The sequence below is a fragment of the Paramormyrops kingsleyae genome, chromosome 5, assembly GCF_048594095.1.
Source record: "Paramormyrops kingsleyae isolate MSU_618 chromosome 5, PKINGS_0.4, whole genome shotgun sequence".
Classification (NCBI taxonomy): Eukaryota; Metazoa; Chordata; class Actinopteri; order Osteoglossiformes; family Mormyridae; genus Paramormyrops; species Paramormyrops kingsleyae.
The window spans coordinates 8,436,292-8,460,193 of record NC_132801.1 but is presented as its reverse complement, the minus strand read 5'-3'; the positions used below and the strand labels follow the sequence as shown (position 1 = coordinate 8,460,193).

Here is a 23,902-nt window from a genome sequence, read left to right as displayed (position 1 = left end):
AAGTTACCCCGATAAGCCAGTAACCCCACTTCGTAGTACAGGCCACTGATTAAAAGTTGCACATGTACTTATAAATGTAGACCTTCAAAATGTAAATACATGTTTAATTGATCTGGGTCTGTCACAATCCCAGGGCGTCTTTCCTGCTTGCAAATTGGGTTAAAGCAGCCTCTGTCTGACAGCACGTCCCGCTTCCGAGCGACTAGACAGCCGACAGATACAGTGTCTGAAGAAAGTAGGAAGCTTTGGAAAAAGGTGTCAGAGTGAAAACTCATTTGAGTGCGGAGGGGGCTTATTTCAAAAGACCTCGTGATTAAATGGCTTCAGTACACATTCAGCTCTATGAACTATAATACTGAAGCTATTATATAGTGTAGAAAAGCTTGGGGTGGATTGGTAAGAGAAGGCTATACTGACTGAAAGCTACAGCAAACCCACATCTTTACAGCGAGGGTGAGGAAAATGCACCGAAAATGCTAGTGGGTGGAAGAATGATCCTTTTTAGCAGCGTTTATGTTTGGGAGCTTGGACCCATCATGGCTGTTGTGCCATCTGCAACGCCCCCAGTGCCTCCAGTCACGAGTTAAAGACACAAGAAAATAAGGCACAGAGATCACGGCGGCACAGAGAGATCGAAGGCACCATTCGATGGAATATTCCTTTATCTCATAACCCATGGCGACCAATTAGCAAATCTACAGTTTGTCCAAGAGAGGAAGAGCGCCGTATCTCCAAACACGACAAGCCGTAGCTTGAGCAGGGAGCAGCCCCCATGGTTTTGGCAGAGAGAGGGCAGACAGAGAGGGGGTGGGGAGTTCAGAGTGGTTTTACAGACAGAGGTAGTGATGTATGCATGCGCCTCAGCACGGAGGAACCCTGAAGTTGACAGGGATCTACTGACACAGCAGCGCTGAGCGTGACCACTTTGTGTTTCACAGGCAACCAATTACACATGCAGTGGCATTAAAATGTCAAGATCAGGTAAAAACATAGAATCCCTGTACATTAACTTCAGCTGCTGCACTGATAACCATGCATTGAAAAACCTACAGATGTTTACACAGGTTCAGACCAAACAATAATATACAACCTGTTTTTACAAAAACAGTGTGCTGAACACAAACATGAACACAAGTACACAGGGAGTGTGACCATCCTGGCTGGGTCCAAAAGCGCACAGACAGAGTGACTCACATGACCACGTTTCAGCCAATAAACAGGCGGCTTCTGCCACACATTTAACCAATAGGTGAGAAGTATCGGGAAGGGTGAAATGTAGCACAACCATGAAGTGATTGTTGATTCGGAGACATTAACCGCTACGGAGGAGGATTGTGGGAAAGTGAAGGTTAGCGGATCGCCGCTGAGCTCACCGTGCCCTCCCCTCTGTCTCCACACCGCGCCACACCCACCTGACTCGTATGAACCAGTAAGACTCGCTCTTGTTTACGTAAAACACCGTTTTCCCTCCATCTCTTGTATATACACAAGTCTTAAGCTTTATGGACATTTAACTGGCATCTGTATGAACAGACATTTGTACAACCGTTCCTATTTAAATATACGCCCCCCCCAAAGAAAAACCTAGTGCCGCTCCACTGACTCCTCCCACTCATTGCTTGAGCTCCTTCATCCTGTTGAGGGCGCTGCCGGCCCGGAACCATCCGATCTGCGTCTCGTTGAAGGTGTGGTTCAGCTGTATGGTGTCTTGGCTGCCATCACTGTGCTTGATGATGGCTTTCAGGGGCTGTGGGAATTTGAGAGGGGGGGGGGGGGGACTATGACCTCATCTTAAAAAGTCTGACACTGTGGCAAATTCAGTAGCCCAAGTAACAAGGACATTATCGAGAAAAACAAATTCCTTTCAGAGTGAGCAGGAAATTTGCATTGCAGCAAAAAAAATTGCTGGGGGGGGGGGCACTCCTACCTTGCCAGGGATGAACTTTTTGAGGCCGGTGACGGAGATCTTGTCATCCGGGCGGATTTTGTCGTAGTCGTGGGGGTCAGCGAAGGTTAAGGGCAGCAGGCCCTGTTTCTTCAGGTTGGTCTCTGAGGGAAAGAGCATAAGGAGGTCGGCTTGATGCTAAATTCCCAGGATGCATTTCTGCGCAGCATTCACACGCAATTAAAACCGCGTCTGCAGCTTCAGGAGCGTCAGCTGGGCTCGGGGGTTCTGGCGACGCGAGGGCACCGCATGCACGCAGACGGCGGCGTACCGTGGATGCGGGCGAAGCTCTTGACGATGATGGCGCGGCCCCCCAGGTGTCGGGGCTCCAGGGCCGCATGCTCCCTGCTTGACCCCTCGCCGTAGTTCTCGTCGCCCACCACAACCCACTGAATGTTATTCTTCTGTGGGGGGGGGGGGTAGTGGTGATGGAGACATGAGTGCCTCAGATCGCTGATGTTCGGCCCACTGCTCTCTCCCCAGTGACACTGCCAGCACGACCCCCCCCCCAGATGAACCAGGGTGTCTGCTGCACCCTCAGGCTGGCTAATGACTGCACTGATGCTCCAGTCATATGCAAGAGGCATAAATTCACAGCTGGCTGACAGGAGCCCTGGGTCTAATGATCCCTCAGAGGCTCTTGTGAAGCCCCCCCTCCCCCCCCCGGCTGGCTTACCTTGTAGTGGCGGGCCACATCGGGCACCCCGCCGTGCTCCCCCGTCAGCTGGTTGCGGACCTTGTTGACGGCGTCGTTCTCGATGTTGACGGCGCCGATCAGCAGGTTGTTGGAGATGTTGTCCAGGTGGCCGCGGAACTTGAGCCAGGGTCCTGCGGCACTGATGTGGTCGGTGGTGCATTTGCCTTTCACCTGGGGGGGGGGGGGGGGTGGAAGGGGCACCATTAGGAGAGCTGCCGGCCAAGGGAAGAGAAAAAAAAAAAAAAGAGGAGGAGGAATAGAAGTAAAAGAAGAAAGAAGAGAAAAGCGAGAAGGGAGGAGAAAGAAAAAGGATGGGAGAAGAAAGGAGTAGGAGGATGAGAAGTAGAAAAAGGAGATAAACAAGGAGAAAAAGGAAGAGAAAATGGAGGAGAAAAAAAGAGGAGGAAGAAGAAAAAAAAGAGAAAAGGGGAGGATATAAAAAGGAAAAGGGGAACTAGGAAAAAAGAAAAAGGTTTGAAAAAAGGAAAAGAAGAAAAAAAAAAAGGTTGCGAAGGAGGAAGAGGAAAGGAATAGCACCCGCATGTCCCCCAGGTCCCGGCCCCCCCACCCACCTTGATGAGCACCCCCATGTCCCGGCCCCCCCACCCACCTTGATGAGCACCCCCATGTCCCGGCCCCCCCACCCACCTTGATGAGCACCCCCATGTCCCCCAGGTCCCGGACCCCCCACCCACCTTGATGAGCACCCCCATGTCCCGGCCCCCCCACCCACCTTGATGAGCACCCCCATGTCCCCCATGTCCCGGCCCCCCCACCCACCTTGATGAGCACCCGCATGTCCCCCAGGTCCCGGCCCCCCCACCCACCTTGATGAGCACCCCCATGTCCCGGCCCCCCCACCCACCTTGATGAGCACCCCCATGTCCCGGACCCCCCACCCACCTTGATGAGCACCCCCATGTCCCCCAGGTCCCGGACCCCCCACCCACCTTGATGAGCACCCCCATGTCCCCCAGGTCCCGGACCCCCCACCCACCTTGATGAGCACCCCCATGTCCTCCAGGTCCCAGCCCCCCACCCACCTTGATGAGCACCCGCATGTCCCGGGCCCCCCACCCACCTTGATGAGCACCCCCATGTCCCCCAGGTCCCGGGCCCCCCACCCACCTTGATGAGCACCCCCATGTCCCCCAGGTCCCGGCCCCCCCACCCACCTTGATGAGCACCCGCATGTCCCGGGCCCCCCACCCACCTTGATGAGCACCCGCATGTCCCGGGCCCCCCACCCACCTTGATGAGCACCCGCATGTCCCCCAGGTCCCGGCCCCCCCACCCACCTTGATGAGCACCCGCATGTCCTCCAGGTCGCCGCTGTCCCACTTATCGAAGGGCTCCAGCAGCTGCAGCCGGTTGCTCTGCGGGTTGACGTCCACACGCACAGAGCCGCCCTCCTCCGGCGGGTGCTGGTAGGTGTCCTGTCCCGGGTCGAAGTCGCGCGCCGGCAGCTCGTCCCCTGACGGCGGCTGCAGTTTGAACTTCTCCCCGTTGGCCGCCGTCAGGAAGTCCTTCTCTGGGTTGAATTTCAGGCTGCCGGCAATGGAAAGGGCCGTGACGATCTGGGGCGGAGAACAGCGGGGGCACGAAGAGAAGCAGCCTCAATAAACAAGCGCATGTATAAATGCAGGTTTTTCCAGAAACTTCTACCTGAAGCAAAAACGAAACGGCCCATCATTAATCAGGAAAGGTCAAATCCAAGAGTATGAACATCCAGCATGACCAGGTCACGAGACATGACACTACCACCCCCCTTTATAGGCGGCCTGGTGTGTCCAAACTTCTGACCGATACTGTACATGATCCAGCATGAGAAGCAGCGCAAGGCGAGGCCCACCTCTGGGGAGGTGACAAAGGCGTGAGTGGCCGGGTTGGCGTCGTTCCTGGCTGTGAAGTTCCTGTTGAAGGACGTGACGATGGTGTTCTTCTCACCCTTACTGACGTCACCCCTGCACGACAGAGACGACGCGCGGCTGTGACAAACGTCTGCACCACAGCAGCGTCACAGAAGCGCAGCACGCAGCCTCCGAGTGCCGCCAACGATGGCAGGAATCAAATAAAGCCGAACACGTGTAAAAAGGAACACCTCGGTACGTACTTTCCCCTAAAACAACTCGCATTCGATCGCGGATTTTCTAGAGGTAGAGGCAACTGTATAGCGACCCCACTCAGGGACAGTGTTGCATGCAGAACTGCAAATCCAATGTAAGGGCGATTATGATTGGATGAATCGATTCACCATTATAATCCTGTCCCAAGACAAAACACACGCAGGTTGCAGTCTAATGCCATGTCAGTGTCTACAGGCTCGTTCGATAACTACTCGTGTAGAGATAGGAAGCGGATCAAATTTGATATCCACATACACATATTCAATAAATGAAAAAATGATATACAAAAATGGGGAAATACAAAGATAAAAGAATCAGGATAAAAATGTTTAAAATTAAAATACGAAACAAGTTTAATATTACAAGGCCTAAAACCAACACAGGCACAGGGGTGCAAGGCCTGCATGCAAACAAAGCATTTCAGAGGCCTGCGCTCAGACCGGCACAAGCCGGGGGGAGACCTACCCGGGGGGAGACCTACCTTGCCCACTGGCCGATGCAAGGGCCGCAGGCATTGGCCATGACCACGCCCCCCACGTCCCTCAGGATCTGAGCCTGCGGGCACACGGACAGGAAGTCAGCCCTACGGCCCCCGCAGACGCCGCGAACGTGGCCCCCAGCCCCGCGGCCCCCGCACTCACGTAGCCGTCCCTCTCGATGGTGGCGCGGATCTGCTCGGAGCCCGGCGACACCGTGAACTGGGCCTTGCACTTGAGCCCGCGGTCCAGGGCCTGCTTAGCCAGCGAGGCAGCGCGGCCCATGTCCTCATAGCTGGAGTTCGTGCAGCTGCCAATCAGGCCTGCCAGAAGGGGGCGGGGTAAGCGGCAATCTGGCTCTGATTGGACGGTATTCCCCTAAAGCTGCCAGGATCCGCCCCCACATACTGACCGACTTTGACATCCAGGGGCCAGCCGCTTTTCTCAGCCACTGCCCCGATCTCTGCCACTGGGTGAGCCAGGTCAGGTGTGAAGGGACCATTGATGTGGGGCTTCAGCTGTCGAGGGAGGGGCAGGGGGGCACCATAGCACCATAACTCAATACCGAACTCATGGAATTCACAGTTAACCCCCACATTTCTAATCTAATCTAGTTTAACCAATTGCTTCATCTACACCTCCAGTTTTGCCTACCCATGTGCTTCTTTGTCCTCTGAGGTCTCGGACAAATCAAATCATATTTACAGCACATGAATCCTGTATCCTATTCCAGCCCTGACGACTCAGCATGCGTGTGGTTTATGTGCCACATTCAGCCGGTATGTCTGCGTGTCTAACCTCACTGAGGTTGATCTCGATGAGCTGGTCATATTCGCATCCGGCGTCAGGCACCAGGATATCTTTGTTTTCGTTCGCCGCCGCGGCGATATCTGCGGGGACAGTGGTGGACATTTTAAAGCCAGCGATCAGAATGGGGCATGTTAAAAGCCAGATGTCCTGGGGTTCCGGGGGCGGAGAGGGACGGTCGGCAGGGGAACAGGGGTTTCTAAAAAGACGGCCGGACGAGCAGATACCCACCCCCGCGTCGTGCCTCCCACCCCCTCCTTCCCAGATGTCAGCACTGACCCGCGCGGCCTGTCTTCTCCAGGTAGCTCTTCATGCGGTGGTTGTAGGGGAACACTGATGTGGTGGCCCCGATCTCAGCCCCCATGTTGCAAATGGTGGCCATTCCTAGTGGACGGAGAGAGGAAACAGGAGGATCAGGTGAGGCCCACATGTGCACCGACATCCGATCCAGGGAACCGGGAACTTCAGGGAACCGGGAACTTCAGGGAACCGGGAGGGCAAAAACCAGTGTCCTTCCTGGGGTCGACCGCCACCAGGGGCGTCGACAATAATGATGGGACGGTCGGTCACCGAGCAAGTCCCCAAGAGGCGGGCCGGCACTCACCCGTGCAGGAGATGGACTCCACACCCGGGCCATGGTACTCCACGATGGCCCCCGTACCCCCCTTCACCGTCAAGATCCCGGCCACCTTCAGGATGACGTCCTTCGGGGACGTCCAGCCAGACAGGGAGCCGGTCAGCTTCACACCAATCACCTGCGACGGAGGGCGAAATTCTGATTGGCTGGCATTGAACGTGGTGGAGCGCGAGATCATTTTACAGGGGGAGGGGGGAAAATTACTGACATTGGGGCACTTCAGCTCCCAGGGGATGTCAGCCATGACGTCGACGGCATCGGCCCCCCCCACGCCGATGCAGATTCCTCCCAGGCCTCCTCCGTTGGGGGTGTGCGAGTCTGTGCCAATTAGCATCACCCCAGGGTACGCGTAGTTCTCCAGGATTATCTAGGAGGGCAGCAACAAAGATCAGTCACTGTACCATATGACATGTAACCCATTACTGGCACATTTTTAATAATCCAAACTGGCTCAGTCACACTTCTGAGATGCTTTAAGTTCTGAACTTTAACTTAGTTTAAACACCTAATTGCGGGATCAAGATTAACCCAACCAAAATGAGTGCAATAAGAGTTGTGTGTATCATCTACACTCAATACCTGATGGATGATTCCGGAACCAGGTTTCCAGAAGCCTACTCCATACTTGGCTGCAGCAGTGGCCAGGAAGCTGTAGACCTCCTGATTCACGTCCTAGGGGACACGGGGATGGGGAAGGGTCAGCGTGAGGGAAGCCATATTAGTCACGATGACCCCAGCTTTCGGCGAGATGGACCAGGAATTTCCTCGTGGTAAATATGCATTGGTTGATTGAGGATTCTGGAGTATGTTTGCTGCTATGTGCACTAGAATTTCCCTCAGGGATCAATGGAGTCCCATTCCGAGTCCCATTCCGAGTCCCATTCCGAGTCCCATTCCGAGTCCCATTCCGAGTCCCATTCCGAGTCCCATTCCGAGTCCCATTCCGAGTCCGTTAAATTTATTTAAATTTAAAGTCCCATAGCCCAGACTAACCCTACCCAACCCACCATGCCAGGCTCTCCCCTGGCCCACCTTGGCCCTCTGTAGGTCCTGGGCTCCACCATCCTTGGCCTCGATCAGGTGGTCGCAGTGGATGGTAGAGGGCACGGCCACGCGCGGCAGTCCGCTGCTGATGAACTGCAGCATGGCCATCTGGGCGGTGGCGTCCTGCATGGCCACGCGGTCCGGCCTCAGTCGCAGGTAGGTGCGCCCGCGCGTGATCTCCTGCCCCGCCGGGTCATCCAGGTGCCCGTAGACGATCTTCTCAGACAGTGTGAGCGGCCGGTTCAGCCTTGGAGAAAGGGGTTCAAACAAGGAAACTGACGAGATGCAAGTCTGTGTTCTTGCTACATACATCCCTACTCCCATCAGCCTGGATATCCGTCCCAGACAGAAAGAATCAAACTCCGAACACAACAAGCACCACCACCTGCTGAGGTCCTTCAGAGTGTCCTTTACAGCCCAACGGGGACAGTATCACATATCCGATAGGCGATTACCGCACAGCTGTCGCAGAGCCTAACAAAGGGCAAAGCACTCGTTTATCATTCGGTATCAGCAGGCAAGGACAGTGACTGGAGGAACATGCAAGAAATAGCCCAAAACGATTCCGATTCAACTTATTTCTCTGTCCAGAAATGTTACATCTAAATTTTTTTCACAAAAAATAAAGGATATTCCTCACTCCTTTTGCCATTGTATGCCTTGTCCCCATGTCCTTCAAAAATCGCTCTGAAATTATCCATTTAAATTCGACAGTGAAACCAGAAATATTGGTCAATTTCACCCTCAAATTAACATGAAACTTGAAGAAAAAATAAATTAAAAATTCAGGAGATTTGTACCAAAATCTCACAATCAGTGGTGTGGAAATGAAAGTGAGGTACCCACTCATTCGGTCGGGGGGGGTGACTTTAAATTTCTGGGTCCTTAATTTGATATAAAAATAAAACATTGCGACATTTTTTACCTGCCAGTCCCCATTACCATTGCTTGCTATATTACAGGCGATCCAAAATAAAAACCGCTCTCTCTTCTTCCAGCAGAGCTGGTTCAGACACTGGCAGCCGTGCAGGAGCTTAAACATCAGGGCTGCACGGGGCCCCTATGCAGCCATCGCGGCTCGCTGGGGGGGTTAAATGAGCCAGATGTTTATCGCCGGGCCATCTACAAACAGCCTAAGCGATTAAGCTAATTTAAAAGGCTGAAAATGCTGCCTGTAACCATCCCGCTAAACAGAACCAATCGGGACTGGGCATCCCACTAAACAGCCAATGAAAAGGAGGTCTGTGGCGATCGTGAACTCCACACACCAATCGTATCACTGTGCAGAAGATACCAGCATGAGCACCCTGACAATATCTTCTGCGCAGTAATACGATTGGTGGATGACGTTCAGTAGAAGAAAGATTGCCTGCATTAAAAGTACTCACTACAAAGTCTGTGGGTTATCTACAATTTTTGCTAAGAGATATTGCTTTAATTGCCACAGAAAGAATTCCACTCAATCGCATTATGTTCAAAAGAGGCCTGACAATTCTGCCACCAATATTTTCAAAACTAGGCATCTCCCAGTGGAACAACCTAGATGGATAGACAGCACTAAAGCCTCTCTAAAACACACACTTTTCAGTTTTGGAGTGAACTACCCATTTAAGAAAATAAAGCCTAGAGAAAAGAAACCTGCCCCCTGGTACTCTGATCATGCACATGAACTTAAACAGGCTTCACATAAGCTAGAGCGCAAATGGCGCTCAACTAAACTAGAAGTTCTCAGATCTGCCTGGAAAGAGAGTCTCTCTAAGTACAGACAAGCACTAGTGACTGCTAGGTCTGTGTCTCTCTCCAGACTTATAGAAGAGAACAAAAATAATCCTCAATTCCTGTCTAAGTTAACACGGAATTCTTCAATGTTAAACCCACAAATCCAGAAACTTAGGAGTGATGACTTTACATTTTTAATGGTAAAATGACTAAGATTAGACTAAGATTAGACAGACCATGCAGTGCACATCTGTAGCTACGTACAGCTGCCAGCCTTCTGCTAGTCCTATTCGCTCTGATAATGACACCTTTGAATCTTTCTTTCCTATAAAACAAATCAGAATTTTTGAACTCCTGCAAATTTTCTACTAGGTCTTGTAGACCCAGTTCCTACAAAATTTCTCAAGATTGCACCACTGATTAGAACTGCCCTGTAGAACTTGTTACATCGGTCTGTTAGGCTCAGATATGTTCCAAAACCTTTAAAAATGGCCGTTATTAGACCTGAACTCTAGGAAGCAAATCATGAAACTAGGTGATTTAATAATTAATTATAAAATACATCTCAAATCTTCCTTTCATTTCAAAAATCCTAGAAATACTTGTCAATCATTAGCCGTCTTCCTTCCTACAGAAAAATAATGTTAATGGATTATATCAATCTGCCAACCACAGATTCTAGCTGGTCCAAGATTATGGTCCACAGTATGGAATCCTGTAGCTGGATCTAGTAACACCAACAAATACACACAGCCACGGTCAGAAGCCATATGCAAATCATTCATTACTCTTACTAGGGCTGTTTCTGTGCTATGGTTTAGTCTGGTGCCCTCAACCCAGCAAGAGATCACATGGAAGTCTAGGTGCCAGTCTTAAGTATCATCATAAATATTTAAATGGAGGAAAATATGTAAAGAAAATTATCAGAGTGCCCAAAACATCTGAACAAATTAAGTAGTCTGCTACCAAAAATGTAATCATGAATAAAACCCAACCAATGATCCATCTAGAGGTGGGATCTTCAAATCTGGACCTCGATTCTAAATCCGGGCCGTGTTTTCAGTTCTCCCAAGTAGTTCGTTTAATAATGACTGATTCTGATTGGCCAGAGGCTTTACACGTGGCTCACAGGTAAAGGAAGGCTGGAAAATCAGCAGGGCTCAGACCTTGAGGACCATGATTTGAATAACCCTGATTTAGAGTTTAGGAATATTAGAAATAAACAAATAAAAGACAGACAGGTGCATCAAAAAAAACCTGTCATTCCCATTAAAACCTGCCATTCCCAGCATCAAAGCACAACGGCCAAAGTCAACAGAAATCCTGCCCTTGGATTAAATACTGATCACCTTCACTCTAGGTTCTATTATATGATTCCCAGCCAATATAAATTACAGGACAAAAGAATAAAGTTTAAAATTCCAGGTCGGAATTCAATGTTCAACCAATTTACAATTGTAAATACCCCACACAGCTACTGTCAACAGCAAACAAGTAAACACAGACACGAAAAAGGTACAGTCATAATGTTTGAAATGTGGTTTGTATTAAAATGCATAAGCAAACAGGTTTAGGTTCCTGTGTGCAGGCAATCTGATCAGATCATGAGATTCTGCAAGTCTCATGGCGATTCAGGGTAAAGAAAACACACAGCACAAGCACAGATGACAAAGAATAAAAGTGCAGAAAAGATAAAGCCGCCACTGGACACTGAAAGCAGCCGGAGTGAAGGGCAGACTGACCTTTTGTGTACCGTGTCAATGCTGGAGCGCAGCTTCTCATAGTTGACATAGGCGGTCGGCTCAAAGCGGCTGACGGCTACCTTGGCTTTGACGCGGAGGGCTGCTGCCACATGCAGCCGGCGAGCCCCCTGTCCCAGGGCAAGCTGGGGGGGGGGGACAGAACCATGCCATCTTTAAGGATTAAAGGTTAAATCCTTTATTTGTCATTTGCACAAGTACAGGTACAATGGAATTCTTCTTCGCCTGACCCATCTTGCTCTCCATAGCTTGGGGGGGTATCAGCACAGGGTCAGCCAATGTGCTGCGCCCCCGGAGCTGGGGGTTAAGGGCCTTCTCAAGGGCCCGCATGTGACTGTTCGGTGAGGCTGGGTTCAAACCAGTGATGTTCCGATCACAGGCACAGAGCCTAAGCCCACTGAGTCACTCACCGCCCCAAACGATGCCAATGTACAGACCCACAACATCTCAAGACCAGAGCAAACGATGTATAGAAGTGCAAGCCTTCGGAATGCCTCGTCTATAAGGAAGACGTACATGCAGAAAAAGCTGATCCTCTGTGGTCCGCTGAGAAGTTCACATTTTACAATGAACCACTATCACGAGGAGAAATACTCACCAACTATTTTTTTTTTAACTCGAAGTAAAACATTAGATTCAATAAAAACTGGCAATAATTAGCTATAATGCTGCTTTTATGTATCCTTTGTCAGTTACATTTTATTGTCTTCTTGGAAACCTAACTGTACAAAAACTAAAATCAGGTGAATGATTAAGCCTATTCATATAAAAGGACTCCAGCTTCCAATCACCTACTGGGCTTCAATCAGGATGAGTCACAAACTGACACTGAGTATTAGAAACAGGAGAAAATAAGGAAATGGCATCTGACACTAGAGGGCTTGATAAATTCAGTTTGGAGTAAAGTAACCAGAACCAGGCAGGTACAGGTCACACCTAAACCAAACCTAACTCAGTTTTAGGAGTTAATCAAAAATACTATTTACCTACCCAAGGGATGTTATAATTCACCGTTTAACCGATAAGAATTCTTAACCAGGTAAACGGTTTATTTAAAAAAAAAAGGAATGTTAAAAGTTTCCAGTGTGGAAAAGCATAGAATGCAGAGGGTGACATCAGACCGATTCTCTGCCGCTGGTCTCAGTCTATATACTGCGCACAAGACTACAACACAGCATTTCGACCGACATGTTGCTATTGGTGAAGAAAAATCAGTAGACAAGCTATCAGTTATACTCAGGGTTGAAGTGGGCTGTAGTTATTTTTGTTTTATTTTATTTTTTGAGGTGTGACAACATTGCTTCTTGTCAAAACGTCGGTTGCTGATCATTAATTCGGCAAGATTAACCATTCGCGATAGCGGAGCTGGTTTTTGTGACAGCACTCTCCATGCTTCACGTTAAAAAGTGTGCAGGCCGCTTGCAGTTCATTTGAGTTTTACAATATTTTTCTACACGGGAGATGTAGACTGTGCCGGACCTACCCGTGAAACGGAGTAAATGTTTTCTTCATTGCAAAGCCTGCTAACTTCATGACTTATGTAAAGAATCAAGTGTTTTCACTTGGAAAAAATAAAGCACTTCTAATTTCTAAAGCATTTCTTGTATTGGTATTTGGTGCCGGACACGCATCCATTAAACAGTCATTTTCTTCTTATCGTTTAACGGTTAATAGTCGATTAGCGAGTGTCAACTATCGGTGACGAAACAATCCGAAATGGACATCCCTAATTTTGCCCCATCATGGCTACCCACAATAAACACATAAAAGGGAATTGAACCATGTAAGAAAAAGCTGTCACTGAAAGAGACAAGACTGATGACACTTAACACAAACATCTAGAAAAAAGAATCGTGATACTAGTTAGCGGTTTAAGAGAAGATGCTTATGTAATGTTAAGTAATGTTATAGCTAGATATCGTCTAACTCTCAAGCAATTATAGGCTTAAGCCAAAGTGATTCATAGCACCCAAAGGCAGCGTTTTCTCCCCAGACACGTATAAACACACTGCTTAAACGGGCGAGAAAGACGCACGAACTACATGCCAATAACCTTGTGATCACCTTGCAAGAGCTAACCGGCTAGCTTATCTATTCATCCATGCCGCTTGCATTAAAGACATCCCTAGCAGAGGTCGGACTCTAATGAGACGTGCAGATAATTTCCGATTTGTTGTATTTGAAAATGTAGATTAATTAATATGACGCAATTAACTGGTTAGACAGACCACATAAGATGACCTATGTCAACTTCTAGGAGGTATCGGGGTTCCCCAATATATTCCCAAGACCCCTTCGCTCATTTGATCCTGTCATAATTCACACATTCAGATGAAAATAATGTTTTCAGTGCAAGCAAGGTTAAAGTCGCAAGAAATCTCTCACCTGAAGCCGGGTTGCAGTAAGACAATACGTCGCCATTTTGTTCACTGACAAAGATGTGTCGCGCTAAGATGACGCTCAGTCTGACTTTTATAGCTTTGCGTGCACCCATCACGCATGCGTGATGCAGATCTTTCGTAACACGAGGCTCACGAGCTATGTGTTCGTTCAAGTTTTTAATCCTAGTCAGTGTCTCGGTGTGATCGTACAGGTGGAAAGTTAAGGTCCAGAAAGTACAGATCCAGAGAAAAAATTTGTTTCAATCAACCACTTTGAGTACTATGTGAATACGATTATTTATGCTCAACTGGTTGGTTGAAACAAAATCTTGGTTTGGATTGTACTTTATGAACCTAAACTTTCTGTCTCTGACATACAGTTAGAGTTTTTAAAACTGATTTCCACAGAGAAAATCAGATTAGTTAACTTAAAGGAAAAAGCTGAGCAGCATTTTCAGTGTTCCTTCTTTTGCGGACATTAATAATAGATCAGCAAGCGCATCGATGTACTTGTTTTTTGTCTGCAATAAAACAATCAGAAATAATATCTTCCAGCATTAAATATAAAATATTTCATTAAGAATTACGTCTGACGGAGTTTACATGTTCTTTCGGGAGTACCATGTGTTACTTACGAGTAGTCCACTTGTACAAACATACCGCACAGGTCAATTAGTGATTCTGAATTGTTATGCTGTGAAATAAATGTGTATCTCGGTATCTGAGCAGCACGATATCCAGGGCAGCTACACTCTGCCGATGCATCTTTTCCCCGTCTTTTCACCCCACCTGAATTAAGTGCATGCTTATTAAAAAGAAAGGTAATCTCGACGTGTAAGAGCGCTGTCATACAGTACTTTAAAATGTCAATAACAGATCACGGTGCTGGAAATCGTACATGAAGATGCACACAGCCCTTTAAATGGTCTGACGATAGCTGCACAATTTTAAACTGATACAACATCGTGGTACAATATATATCTTCTTGTATATTGCGAAGAAACTACATAAACACTTTCGCCACAATCACAGAATATGTACAGCAAATGAATTGTCTAATTATTTACTTCACTTATTCGGCAGTATTCAACAGCAGCAAATGCACCATTCCAATTAACCTCCACTTGAACTAAACGGAGCTTGTAGTGTCCTTGGTATATTCTAAAATGGAAATTTTACTACACAAATAAAGAAGTTTCTGTATTACAGCTGTATTAAGGTGTCTTTTAAAATCAACATTTAAATAGACGTTGTACAGCGCGGGTATGGATAACAACATGCAACTGCGTTACTAGTCCCTCAATACTCCACTCCGATAGATGGCAGTATGCATTTCCTCGTTAATCATAACCAATACAACACGTCTTGTTTGATGCATGCGCATTTAACTTACAAAATTACTAAAAGATTTATAATTAAATTTTTGCTATTGTAAAATATATTTGTTGTATAATTTCAATGAGAGTCTTCACATTTATATTATCTATAATTTAGTGTAGCATATTCTTTTTTTTTTGTAAAAAAAAAAAAAAAAGTTGAAAGGTCACACCCAGGTCGGAGTTCATAGGGTAAACTTGCGCCAGTACGTTTACGACCAGTTCAACATGGCCAAGCATCATCCAGATTTGATTTTCTGCAGAAAGCAAGCTGGCGTTGGTAAGATTTCACTTTTGATTTTCACCGATTAGTTCTGTCACGAATGAGGAAATGTACTATCGAAGTAAAGGTAAGGATGTATAAGGATGTTCGCATTGTTTACCAGCGAGCCGGCATGTATCTATCGCCGTTGCTGGCGTTTGGAGTAGATCGGTTATTTCCATTATCATTGGACATAAAAATTAGTATTACCTTAACATAGGGCGTTGTTAAAGTAAGGCTGGTTAAGAATATATATTGTAAAATAAGTAGAAACTGAATATTTTAGTTACTCAATGTCTGCCGCTTCAGTAGCTTGCTGATATGTTTATACCACACAAAGATTGAGGAAACCTTAAGTTTTTAGACTACTACTTTTTATATCTGACTGTAAATACTATGGCCAAGACTGTCCCTCCTCATTTGGTAAAATAAAAATATAATATATTAAAAATAATGTAGACATGTGAAACTTTTTCTAATATATTAATGTTTATCTATGTTCTTCTTTCAGCTATTGGACGATTATGTGAGAAATGTAAGTACTTTTTAACTTCTCTGCACTAAAACCTGTGGCTTTAGTGCTTCGTCTTGTTGACATTTTTAATTTAACTTATTGTTTCTGAACATATAGTTTAAATTTGTGTAACACTTTACATCAGTGGTGTTGCACCACAACTCTCTGGTGGTTATGGACCTATAAATCCTTAGATTTATATATAGTAATCATTGACCCCCCCCAGGTGATGGGAAGTGTGTCATCTGCGATTCCTACGTAAGGCCCTGCACACTGGTGCGTATCTGTGACGAATGCAACTACGGATCCTATCAGGGACGCTGTGTCATCTGCGGAGGACCGGGAGTGTCTGATGCCTATTACTGCAAGGAGTGCACCATCCAGGAAAAAGATGTGAGTGTCACAGTTTTCTAACTAATTAGTGGATTTTCTGTGAGTTATCAGGGATTAAAACTGCTTGAAAAAATGTAATTGCGTCTAAAAAGATGAAATCAACATGTACCTAAGACTTTATAAATCTGATGTGCTATTTGGGTTTTTTATGATTTTGTTACTGGTATGAAGCCTTTATCATCTTTGCCTGGCTATGTTTTGTATGTATGTGTAAAGCTCTTTTGCTCACTCATACGGTCATGCATATTTATATTTTAATGCTCTTAACGTTGGTCATCTTAATATTTTATGTTGCTAATGTGGAAAAAGCTTTTTGCCTCATTTGGAGACGGCACCTCCGTCTGTACTTTAAAAGAAAAACATTCCGATGTGTTCGATCCCTTTCCTGTCCTGCTGTGCAGAGAGATGGCTGCCCCAAGATCGTGAACCTGGGGAGCTCCAAGACCGACCTCTTTTACGAGCGGAAAAAATACGGCTTCAAGAAGAGGTGAAGCTGTGAACCCGTGTGGGAGCGTGGACGTCAGCGGTGCTGTTCTCTGCAGAGCTGTTCCAAGCCATTTTTCTGGTCTGTTTTTCACAAAAGTTTTTGAGCATAATAAAGTGTTTTCAGTTCTTTGTATCATTGTCAGTTTTGTTTTCTTCTGACTGAATGGTGATGGAAAAAACCATAGACCTAAATGGTGTAAATCCATATACTGAGGTGGATTAAAAATACAATTTACTTTTTAAATGATTTCTGAAAATGTGAACTACATTATTCATGATGAGTGGCCTCTCTTTTCAAGCTGACTGTGTTGGCACCCAATTAGATAATATTTCGTCCATCAGCCAAATGAGGCTGTGTGGCCATGTCATTGCTTATACTTCTGGCAAAACACAATGCGCTTCCATTATTATGAAAAGACCAGCTGCCCAAGGTTTTTTCTCAGATGCACAATTGCAATGATTTGATATACGTTTCAAGGCTGCAGCTATTGTTACGTTTCATTATTGCAATATGTTCTTATAAATATCACTGATTTATACCTACAGTGTGCCCCTGTAGGTAAATTGATTGAAATGGAAACAGAGAAATATATTTTCCTCCTGCAGTCCTTAGCCATGTTATTAATGACATAGTAGCATTGTTTTTACACCAAGGTTTCGATTCTCTAGATGAACCAGTGAGATATTTTTAAGGAAATGTCTGGAATCTTTACATAACTGCTGACTTTTAAGAAAATTCATCTATAGTAAATGTCATTCCATATCAGATTATGCACCCATCTTGCAATCACTTATCCTGGTCAGCATCACAAGGGTATCTGGTTCCAGTCCCAAGCTGCATAGGGTACTTCCTGGATGGAACCACAGGGCAGACACTCGCAAATTCAGTCATTCACTGGGCAATTTAGAGACACCAGGTAGCAGAACTGCATGTGCTTGGCATGCAGGAGTACCTCAGTACCCAGGAGGAATCCATTCGACACTGAGAGAGCAGGCAAAACCCACTCACTGGTTTGAAGTGGGATTCGAACCCCTAACACTAGAGGCACGAGTGCTACCTCCTGTGCCACCAATTTTAGGTAACATAGTATTAAAAGAAATGATTTACTTTTCAAAAACCTTCAAAAGATAATCCATACGATACAGGTTATATAGTTATGTATGTCTTTTTAAATAACTTTAGGCATCATCACCAAACAAAATACTCCGAACGAGTCATTAAAATAGCACATACATCATTAATAAAAGATAACTTCAAAGAATCAATAAAATTGGGGAGCCACGCGAAAGTAGTCCCAACGTCAGCCGCGTCACGTAAGCCGAGAAGTCAGACGACCGACTTGGGTATAAATGCGCTCCACCGCGGCGGTGTAAACTTTTGCCTGGTTACTTCGTTTCCAGATCACCGCTGCTGCAATCGGATGTGCATTTAACTGTGTAAAAATCCAACGACAAATTAAAACGTTAGACTGAGCAGCTATAAGTCGAGTCGGTTGTGGCACTAGACTCTCATGTCAGACTTTGGCAGCTTGCGGCACCTATGGGGGGAAAGCTTGACATGCAGTAAGTACGGAGCGCCGGTGAGGGATCATGTATCACTGAAGAAGTGTTATATTCAGTGATTTTAATATGTTACGTTAAAGCGGAAAAATCGGCTACAAAATTTGATCTTGTGCTGATAACCACGGACATATGTGCTCTCATTTTCTGGTAAGGTGTTTTCCGAGTTGACATTATACATTACGCGTGTAACTTTGGTGAAATAACAGTTAATTTTATAGATCACATTCCGATCACGCCCTAAAATGATCTAAAATATTGCGTGCCGTAGCTTACTGGGCGCTCCTACAGTCTTGCATAATAACGCTGGAACAGCGTGTACCGCACAGGAAAGGGCTGTACCCAAGATTAATTCATTAGGGTACAAGCCTGTAATCATGCCGCAGTTAATGTGCTGGAAAGTGTCGGCGATCTGAAAAATCATACAAAGATTGTTTCTGTCGTTTGTGTTTCATTGTAGTCTACATTTCCACAGTAGTTTTATAGGGCATCCAATGACGGATATTCCTATTCATCGTGCTTTTTTTTGTAGTGAGATTGGATATCACAAAATGGGTCAGTTTTAAAGATGACTCCAAAGTCACGATATTTAAGCAGAGTGATGTTCAGACTTTAATGGCTGTAAAAACGATGATGTTATTGAATTTGTCCTGGTGTCCTGTACTATCATGGACTCTGCTTTTTCTGTGAGCTGAATAGCGTTGTTTCTACTATGTTGTAACTGTCACACATATCTGCTGTTTTCCCCTCACTTTCCCCACTCTTATCACGCTTTATTGAATGCACATTAGCTTATAAATGTTGGTAGTTGTTGAGATTAGGAGACTACTTTGTTGCGTATAAAACACTGAATTTGAACCATTTCAGCGGACAGGATATTGTTGGTCAGGACTACGTTTCATGACCTCTGTACACCGCACAAAAACTGAATGTATGTTTCCCTATGGACCGGGATTTTCCATTAACGACCGCTCATCTTAAACTAAGCACTGCTGTAATAGCCCTAATTAGTTTGTCCAGTTCAGTATTACATTACACTGCTGGAAATATAGCGGAAACTGCCTGGGTTGTAGTGAATAGATAAAGAGAGGAAACTAGTTTTACTGTGTTTTTTTGTAGAGGTACAATACAGTTCGTTTAAAAATACATACAAACCATGTATTTTAACTAGAGAATGGTTTGTCAAACCCCAAACGCCAATGAATTTCATGATATGCAAGATAGATAGATTTGGCAATTGTGTATTTTTATGGTTAGTGTTACTATAGTTACTGTTGCTACAGTAAATAATAACACCTTAGTCCTGGTTTAACTGCAGGATTACTTTACAGATTTACCATATCTGCTTTGCTCTGTCTTTGTTTTGTAAGAGTATTTCATGTCCTTTGCATTCCCACGAGGTCACCTCATGTCGTGCCATTTACTTTGAATTTCTGTCTTCTCCAGATTGTGGTGACTGTGTATTGAGACGGCAGAAAAGCTGTTGATTACTGATCTTGGGACAGTATAGCTGCCACCCAGCTGAACAAATGAGTTCCACCCATAACACCAAGTCATCCCCATTGTTGTGAACTGGAATAGCAGCCCAGTCGCAGGTTGTTTGAAGGAACAGCACTGGGAGTTTCTGGATCGCGGCGTGCAGACACTCCAGAAGCATGCTCGAAGCCATCTGGCAGGTTTCCTAGAGCGGGCCTAAGTGAATTGTCTTAAATCTGCATCTGGACGCACTTACATTATGAAGAGCAGCACCCAAGGTTGATCCGTCCTGCAGTGATCTTCCACATACCATTTGACTATCCACAATCACATTACAAACTGAATAATCATAATCGAGCCACTGCATCACCTTTTGTGGCCCCTGAAGTCATGCATCTTGAGGTGAAGATTGCCTTGAACTTCATCGTTTCATATCTGTATGACAAGCTGCCGCGTCGCCGTGCCGACATGTTCGGGGAGGAGCTTGAGCGGCTCCTGATGACGCGTTTTGAAGGCCACTGGTACCCCGAGACCCCTCTGCGGGGGTGTGCCTTTCGCTGCCTGCACCTCGGCACTGCCAGGGACACCGTGGTAGAGCTGGCGGCAAGGCGGAGTGGGCTTGACATGGCAGAGGTACGAGCCAACGTCCCCCCTGAGCTGAGCGTGTGGATTGACCCCTACGAGGTATCCTATCAAATCGGGGAAAGTGGGGAAGTGCAAGTCTTGTACTCAAAAGACCCATCTGTCCAACTCTGTGACATTGGGAGCGTTGAAGATGAGTGTGTATTTGGTGACTGCAATGATAAGATGGAAGACAAGCGATTAGGGTTCAATCCTAAAGCACAGATGTTTATGCCAGTAGTAGGCAAGGTGTCTCCAGTTGGCATACGGTCTCTCCCCAGCTCCCCTACACACTCCTCATCCCACCATAACTTTTTTGAATACTTTGGCTCAAGTCCAGCAGCCAACAGAGCCATTAACTCATCAAACAGCTCAACCCCCTCTCCTCCAAATTCACGTCTGAATTATGGTCAATCTCAGCCGCAGCTTCCAGTTGCTTCCGACGGCCGTCCAGCCCCCCACCCTGTCACCTTTACAACTGCCAGTTTTGCTGCGACCAAATTCGGCTCCACCAAGATGAAGTGTGGGGGTACCGCTTCAGCAGTTGGACCTGGAATCTCACCTCAGCCCGCCATGCCCTCACGTTCCCCCGTTACCGTACCCCACGCCGGCCTTATCAAGCAAAGGTCCTTCTCTCTACACTCCTTTGGGAGTCCTACGTCCAGTCAGCTGTCTCCTAATGCCAAAGAGTTCATCTACCCAGTCTCCCCAGTGGGATTTAACTTTGACTCTGATGTCCCACCTCTGCCTCTCCACACCACTCTTCCACATCCGAACCCTCTTCATGTTCACCCAACCTTTGGCCTGTTCTCGAGCTCCCAGCCAGGTCATTCAATGGGAGTTGTCAGTGGTAGAGGTGGAATTTCCTACCTGGAGAAGCCAACATTCATGGATGAAATTTCAGGGTACAACCTGCAGTACACCAACCACAGCTCCCAGCCTGTAGTACTGGCCAGTTAATGACTTTTGATGCATTTCTGGGATGTTCTAGTCGTGCTTTTGGCTTGTATATTATTCTCGTTCACTGTTTCCCTAGTGCCTGAGAGACACAACAGTCTTCCAGGATTGAACTTTTCACAATCATGCCTATTTTCAGACTAGTGTTCATTCAACGATCTGTTTCTAGTTTTTAAGTTATGTTAATGGATTTAAATTAAGCTGATGAGACCTGTCCCATGAGCACTGTGGAAAACCAATGTAGTGGTGCTTTTTCACACTTATTCAGTCTGATTACTGCTGGTTGTGGTTTTTCTCCTTTCAGGAAAAAAATCCAAGTGATACAAGAGATCAGCCAACTCCACGTTGAACAATAGGTTTGGAATGCAATATCAGAATGATCTTAATTTGACTGTTAATCGTGAGTTTTTGATGTTTCAAGCCCGGTTAGTTTTTAAAGGTAGACATTTTAAACGCACTAGGTGGGCTTGAAACATTGATAATGTCACAGACTTTTTCCATGCAAAGTCACTCTACACTGAGGTGTTTTTGGCTGCTGTAACATGACTTTCGCATTGCGTTTAACTAGGACAGTCTGTGAGCACGGTGACACATCGTGTCATGTGACTCCCAGATAGGATTACCTGTCCCGGTGCTGGAAGAAGACTTTTCTGGGAATCTAGCAATCTGAGAATTTGTCTTCCTCTTTCAGATTTTCTTACTTGTATCTCAGGCATCTCAATGGCAGTAGTACGTGAGAGGATTGGGGAGAGGATGTCAAATGAGGGAAGAGATTTCGAGAAGGAGAAACTGGGATGCTGTCTGGCTTTGCTGTCTTGGGAAGGGAAACCACACACACACACACACACACACACACACACACACACACACACACACAGAGCTGCGTCCCCATCGGCAGTGTGTGAAGGTGAGAGTGGAAGGGGGAGGAGAACAGATAAGCACTGGGGATGGTGATAAATGGCCCAGCATGACTTTCGCAGTGAAGGAGAGAGACTGCTGTGGGAGGGTAAGGAGGCTTGGGGGGGTGGATTAGGATTGTCTTTGTGAACAGGGAGTCCAGTCACTAAATTTAAAAATTGATCTGAATGAATTTAGTTTCCGTGCGTTGGCTGTTGTGCTCCGCGATATGGTCGTGACCCTGTTGCACGGCATCTATGCTTTTCTGATTGTGTACTCAAACTGTAAAACTGCTTTCATTTGCCCATATATATGAATATGGACTTCAGATATTTCCCATTGGCTGTTTGTACCCTTCTGTCCTTCCAGGTTACTTACTGGAATGGGGGGGGGGGGTGGGGGAGGCGGGGTGAGGAGCACTGTGGGTGTGTGATCCATGCAGTGGGAAGCAGTGAAGCATCGATAATGTGTCTAACCATCCGAGAGTGAAACGGGTCATGAAGTAATGGTTGATGGTTGACCATGGTGAGGAGAGCAGAGAGAGTGGCCCCTCACTTCCACAGCTTCTGGACGTCTAACACAGGTGCACCCTGTTTTTTTCTCTGTGCTGTCTCTAGGGAACACATTGAGAGAAGATTACCACCACAAGTATGATGGATGGGGTGATTACTCTGTGACGTCTGTCACGGACGAGTTGTTATTGTTGCACGGTTTTAACATTTTGAATAAGAGATGACTGATGATGAACATAAATGTTTTTTTTTCTGGATGGCTGCTTCTCACATGGTTTATTATTGAGTGTAATCATTTGGGTGCGTTCACCTTAAGGTTAAGTGCGATAAGGAGTGGCAGGATATCAGCATTAAAAATTCACACATGGTCTACAATCATATAAAGTAAATGTTATATTGGCTGTTTCATGGTTGGGAGTCTTTAGTCTTCAGGCTTTATAGAGATACATGTGCATGATGGACTATGAAAATCCACTGGTATTTAATGTTGAATGTAGGTTATCCGGGAGAATGGTTCGATGGTGGTGTAAAATGGAGGGAAATTCAATTTGGGTTTAGGTAAAGTGTGAATATGGGAGCAGAGCGTCTCTCAGTCACAAGACTGTTGACTTAGCTACCTCGCAATCATATAAGTCGATATTTCTTTTCACAAAACACATTTCCTTTTAGTTCTGCTGTTTTAGGGGTATCTGTCAGAATACCAAAGGAGGTGATTGGATCATTCTAGAAGGCATCCATCACTCTTTTTAACTACTTGACTGACACTGTAAAGTCTTCTCCAGAGTTTGCAGTTTTACTTTATTGGATAAGTTGATGTGGCCAGATATTTCACTGAAACCCGTTCAGGTTCATGCGGCGTAGTCCGCCAGCCAGCACAGACTTCTCAGACTTCAACACGCCCCATTGTTGTGACACGTCCAGTTCCTACAGCCTAGATCGGTTAACATGTAATGCAAGTAAACGTGCTCTGGAGGGTCTTTAGTTAACCAGAGTCCAATGGCTTCTTTGGTTTCCATTTTTTCTGGGTCTGAATCTGGATTAGCAGCCGCTAACAGAATGCAGATTTGGAATTGAACCGCTTCATGAAGCTTTCAAACATCACTGCTGCTCTCTGAATAGTTTTTTTCATGTGCTTTTCAGTCTGTTTTTGAGTAGTATTCTGGGATGCTGTCATAATCCTCACCCTACCTTAGGCTCTGATGTCAGACTAGACTAATGGAAGACAGGTGAAGATGAAGCATTTGCACTTTTTTTTT

At 46.1% G+C, this 23,902-nt stretch overlaps 3 protein-coding genes across 4 annotated transcripts; 2 read left to right on the top strand and 1 right to left on the bottom strand.

The window, feature by feature from the left end:
* Window positions 1-644: 644 nt before the first annotated feature.
* Window positions 645-13,694, bottom strand: aco2 (aconitase 2, mitochondrial). Its single transcript, XM_072712020.1, has 17 exons — window positions 13,597-13,694; window positions 11,194-11,336; window positions 7,721-7,979; window positions 7,268-7,360; window positions 6,897-7,055; window positions 6,656-6,806; window positions 6,331-6,435; window positions 6,043-6,134; window positions 5,657-5,762; window positions 5,410-5,567; window positions 5,250-5,323; window positions 4,495-4,606; window positions 3,941-4,219; window positions 2,622-2,813; window positions 2,217-2,349; window positions 1,928-2,049; window positions 645-1,747 (listed from the first exon to the last, which is right to left on the bottom strand). The coding sequence occupies exons 1-17, from the start codon at window positions 13,630-13,632 to the stop codon at window positions 1,613-1,615; spliced, it is 2,349 nt and encodes a 782-aa protein (XP_072568121.1). The 5' UTR covers window positions 13,633-13,694; the 3' UTR covers window positions 645-1,612.
* A 1,427-nt stretch (window positions 13,695-15,121) lies between these two features.
* On the top strand, window positions 15,122-16,754 carry phf5a (PHD finger protein 5A). The gene is made up of 4 exons (XM_023814558.2): window positions 15,122-15,248; window positions 15,742-15,765; window positions 15,971-16,137; window positions 16,539-16,754. Exons 1-4 carry the CDS (start codon window positions 15,197-15,199, stop codon window positions 16,626-16,628), a joined length of 333 nt encoding a protein of 110 aa, XP_023670326.1. The 5' UTR covers window positions 15,122-15,196; the 3' UTR covers window positions 16,629-16,754.
* Window positions 16,755-17,955: 1,201 nt separating this feature from the next.
* LOC111845279 (protein Tob2) lies at window positions 17,956-22,530 on the top strand. 2 transcript variants are annotated; one of them, XM_023814591.2, is made up of 2 exons: window positions 17,956-18,186; window positions 19,630-22,530. In XM_023814591.2, exon 2 carries the CDS (start codon window positions 20,050-20,052, stop codon window positions 21,238-21,240), a length of 1,191 nt encoding a protein of 396 aa, XP_023670359.1. In that variant the 5' UTR covers window positions 17,956-18,186; window positions 19,630-20,049; the 3' UTR covers window positions 21,241-22,530. The 2 variants fall into 2 exon arrangements, with proteins under 2 accessions (XP_023670359.1, XP_023670360.1); XM_023814592.2 differs by lacking the exon at window positions 17,956-18,186 and adding an exon at window positions 18,196-18,333.
* Window positions 22,531-23,902: the final 1,372 nt, after the last annotated feature.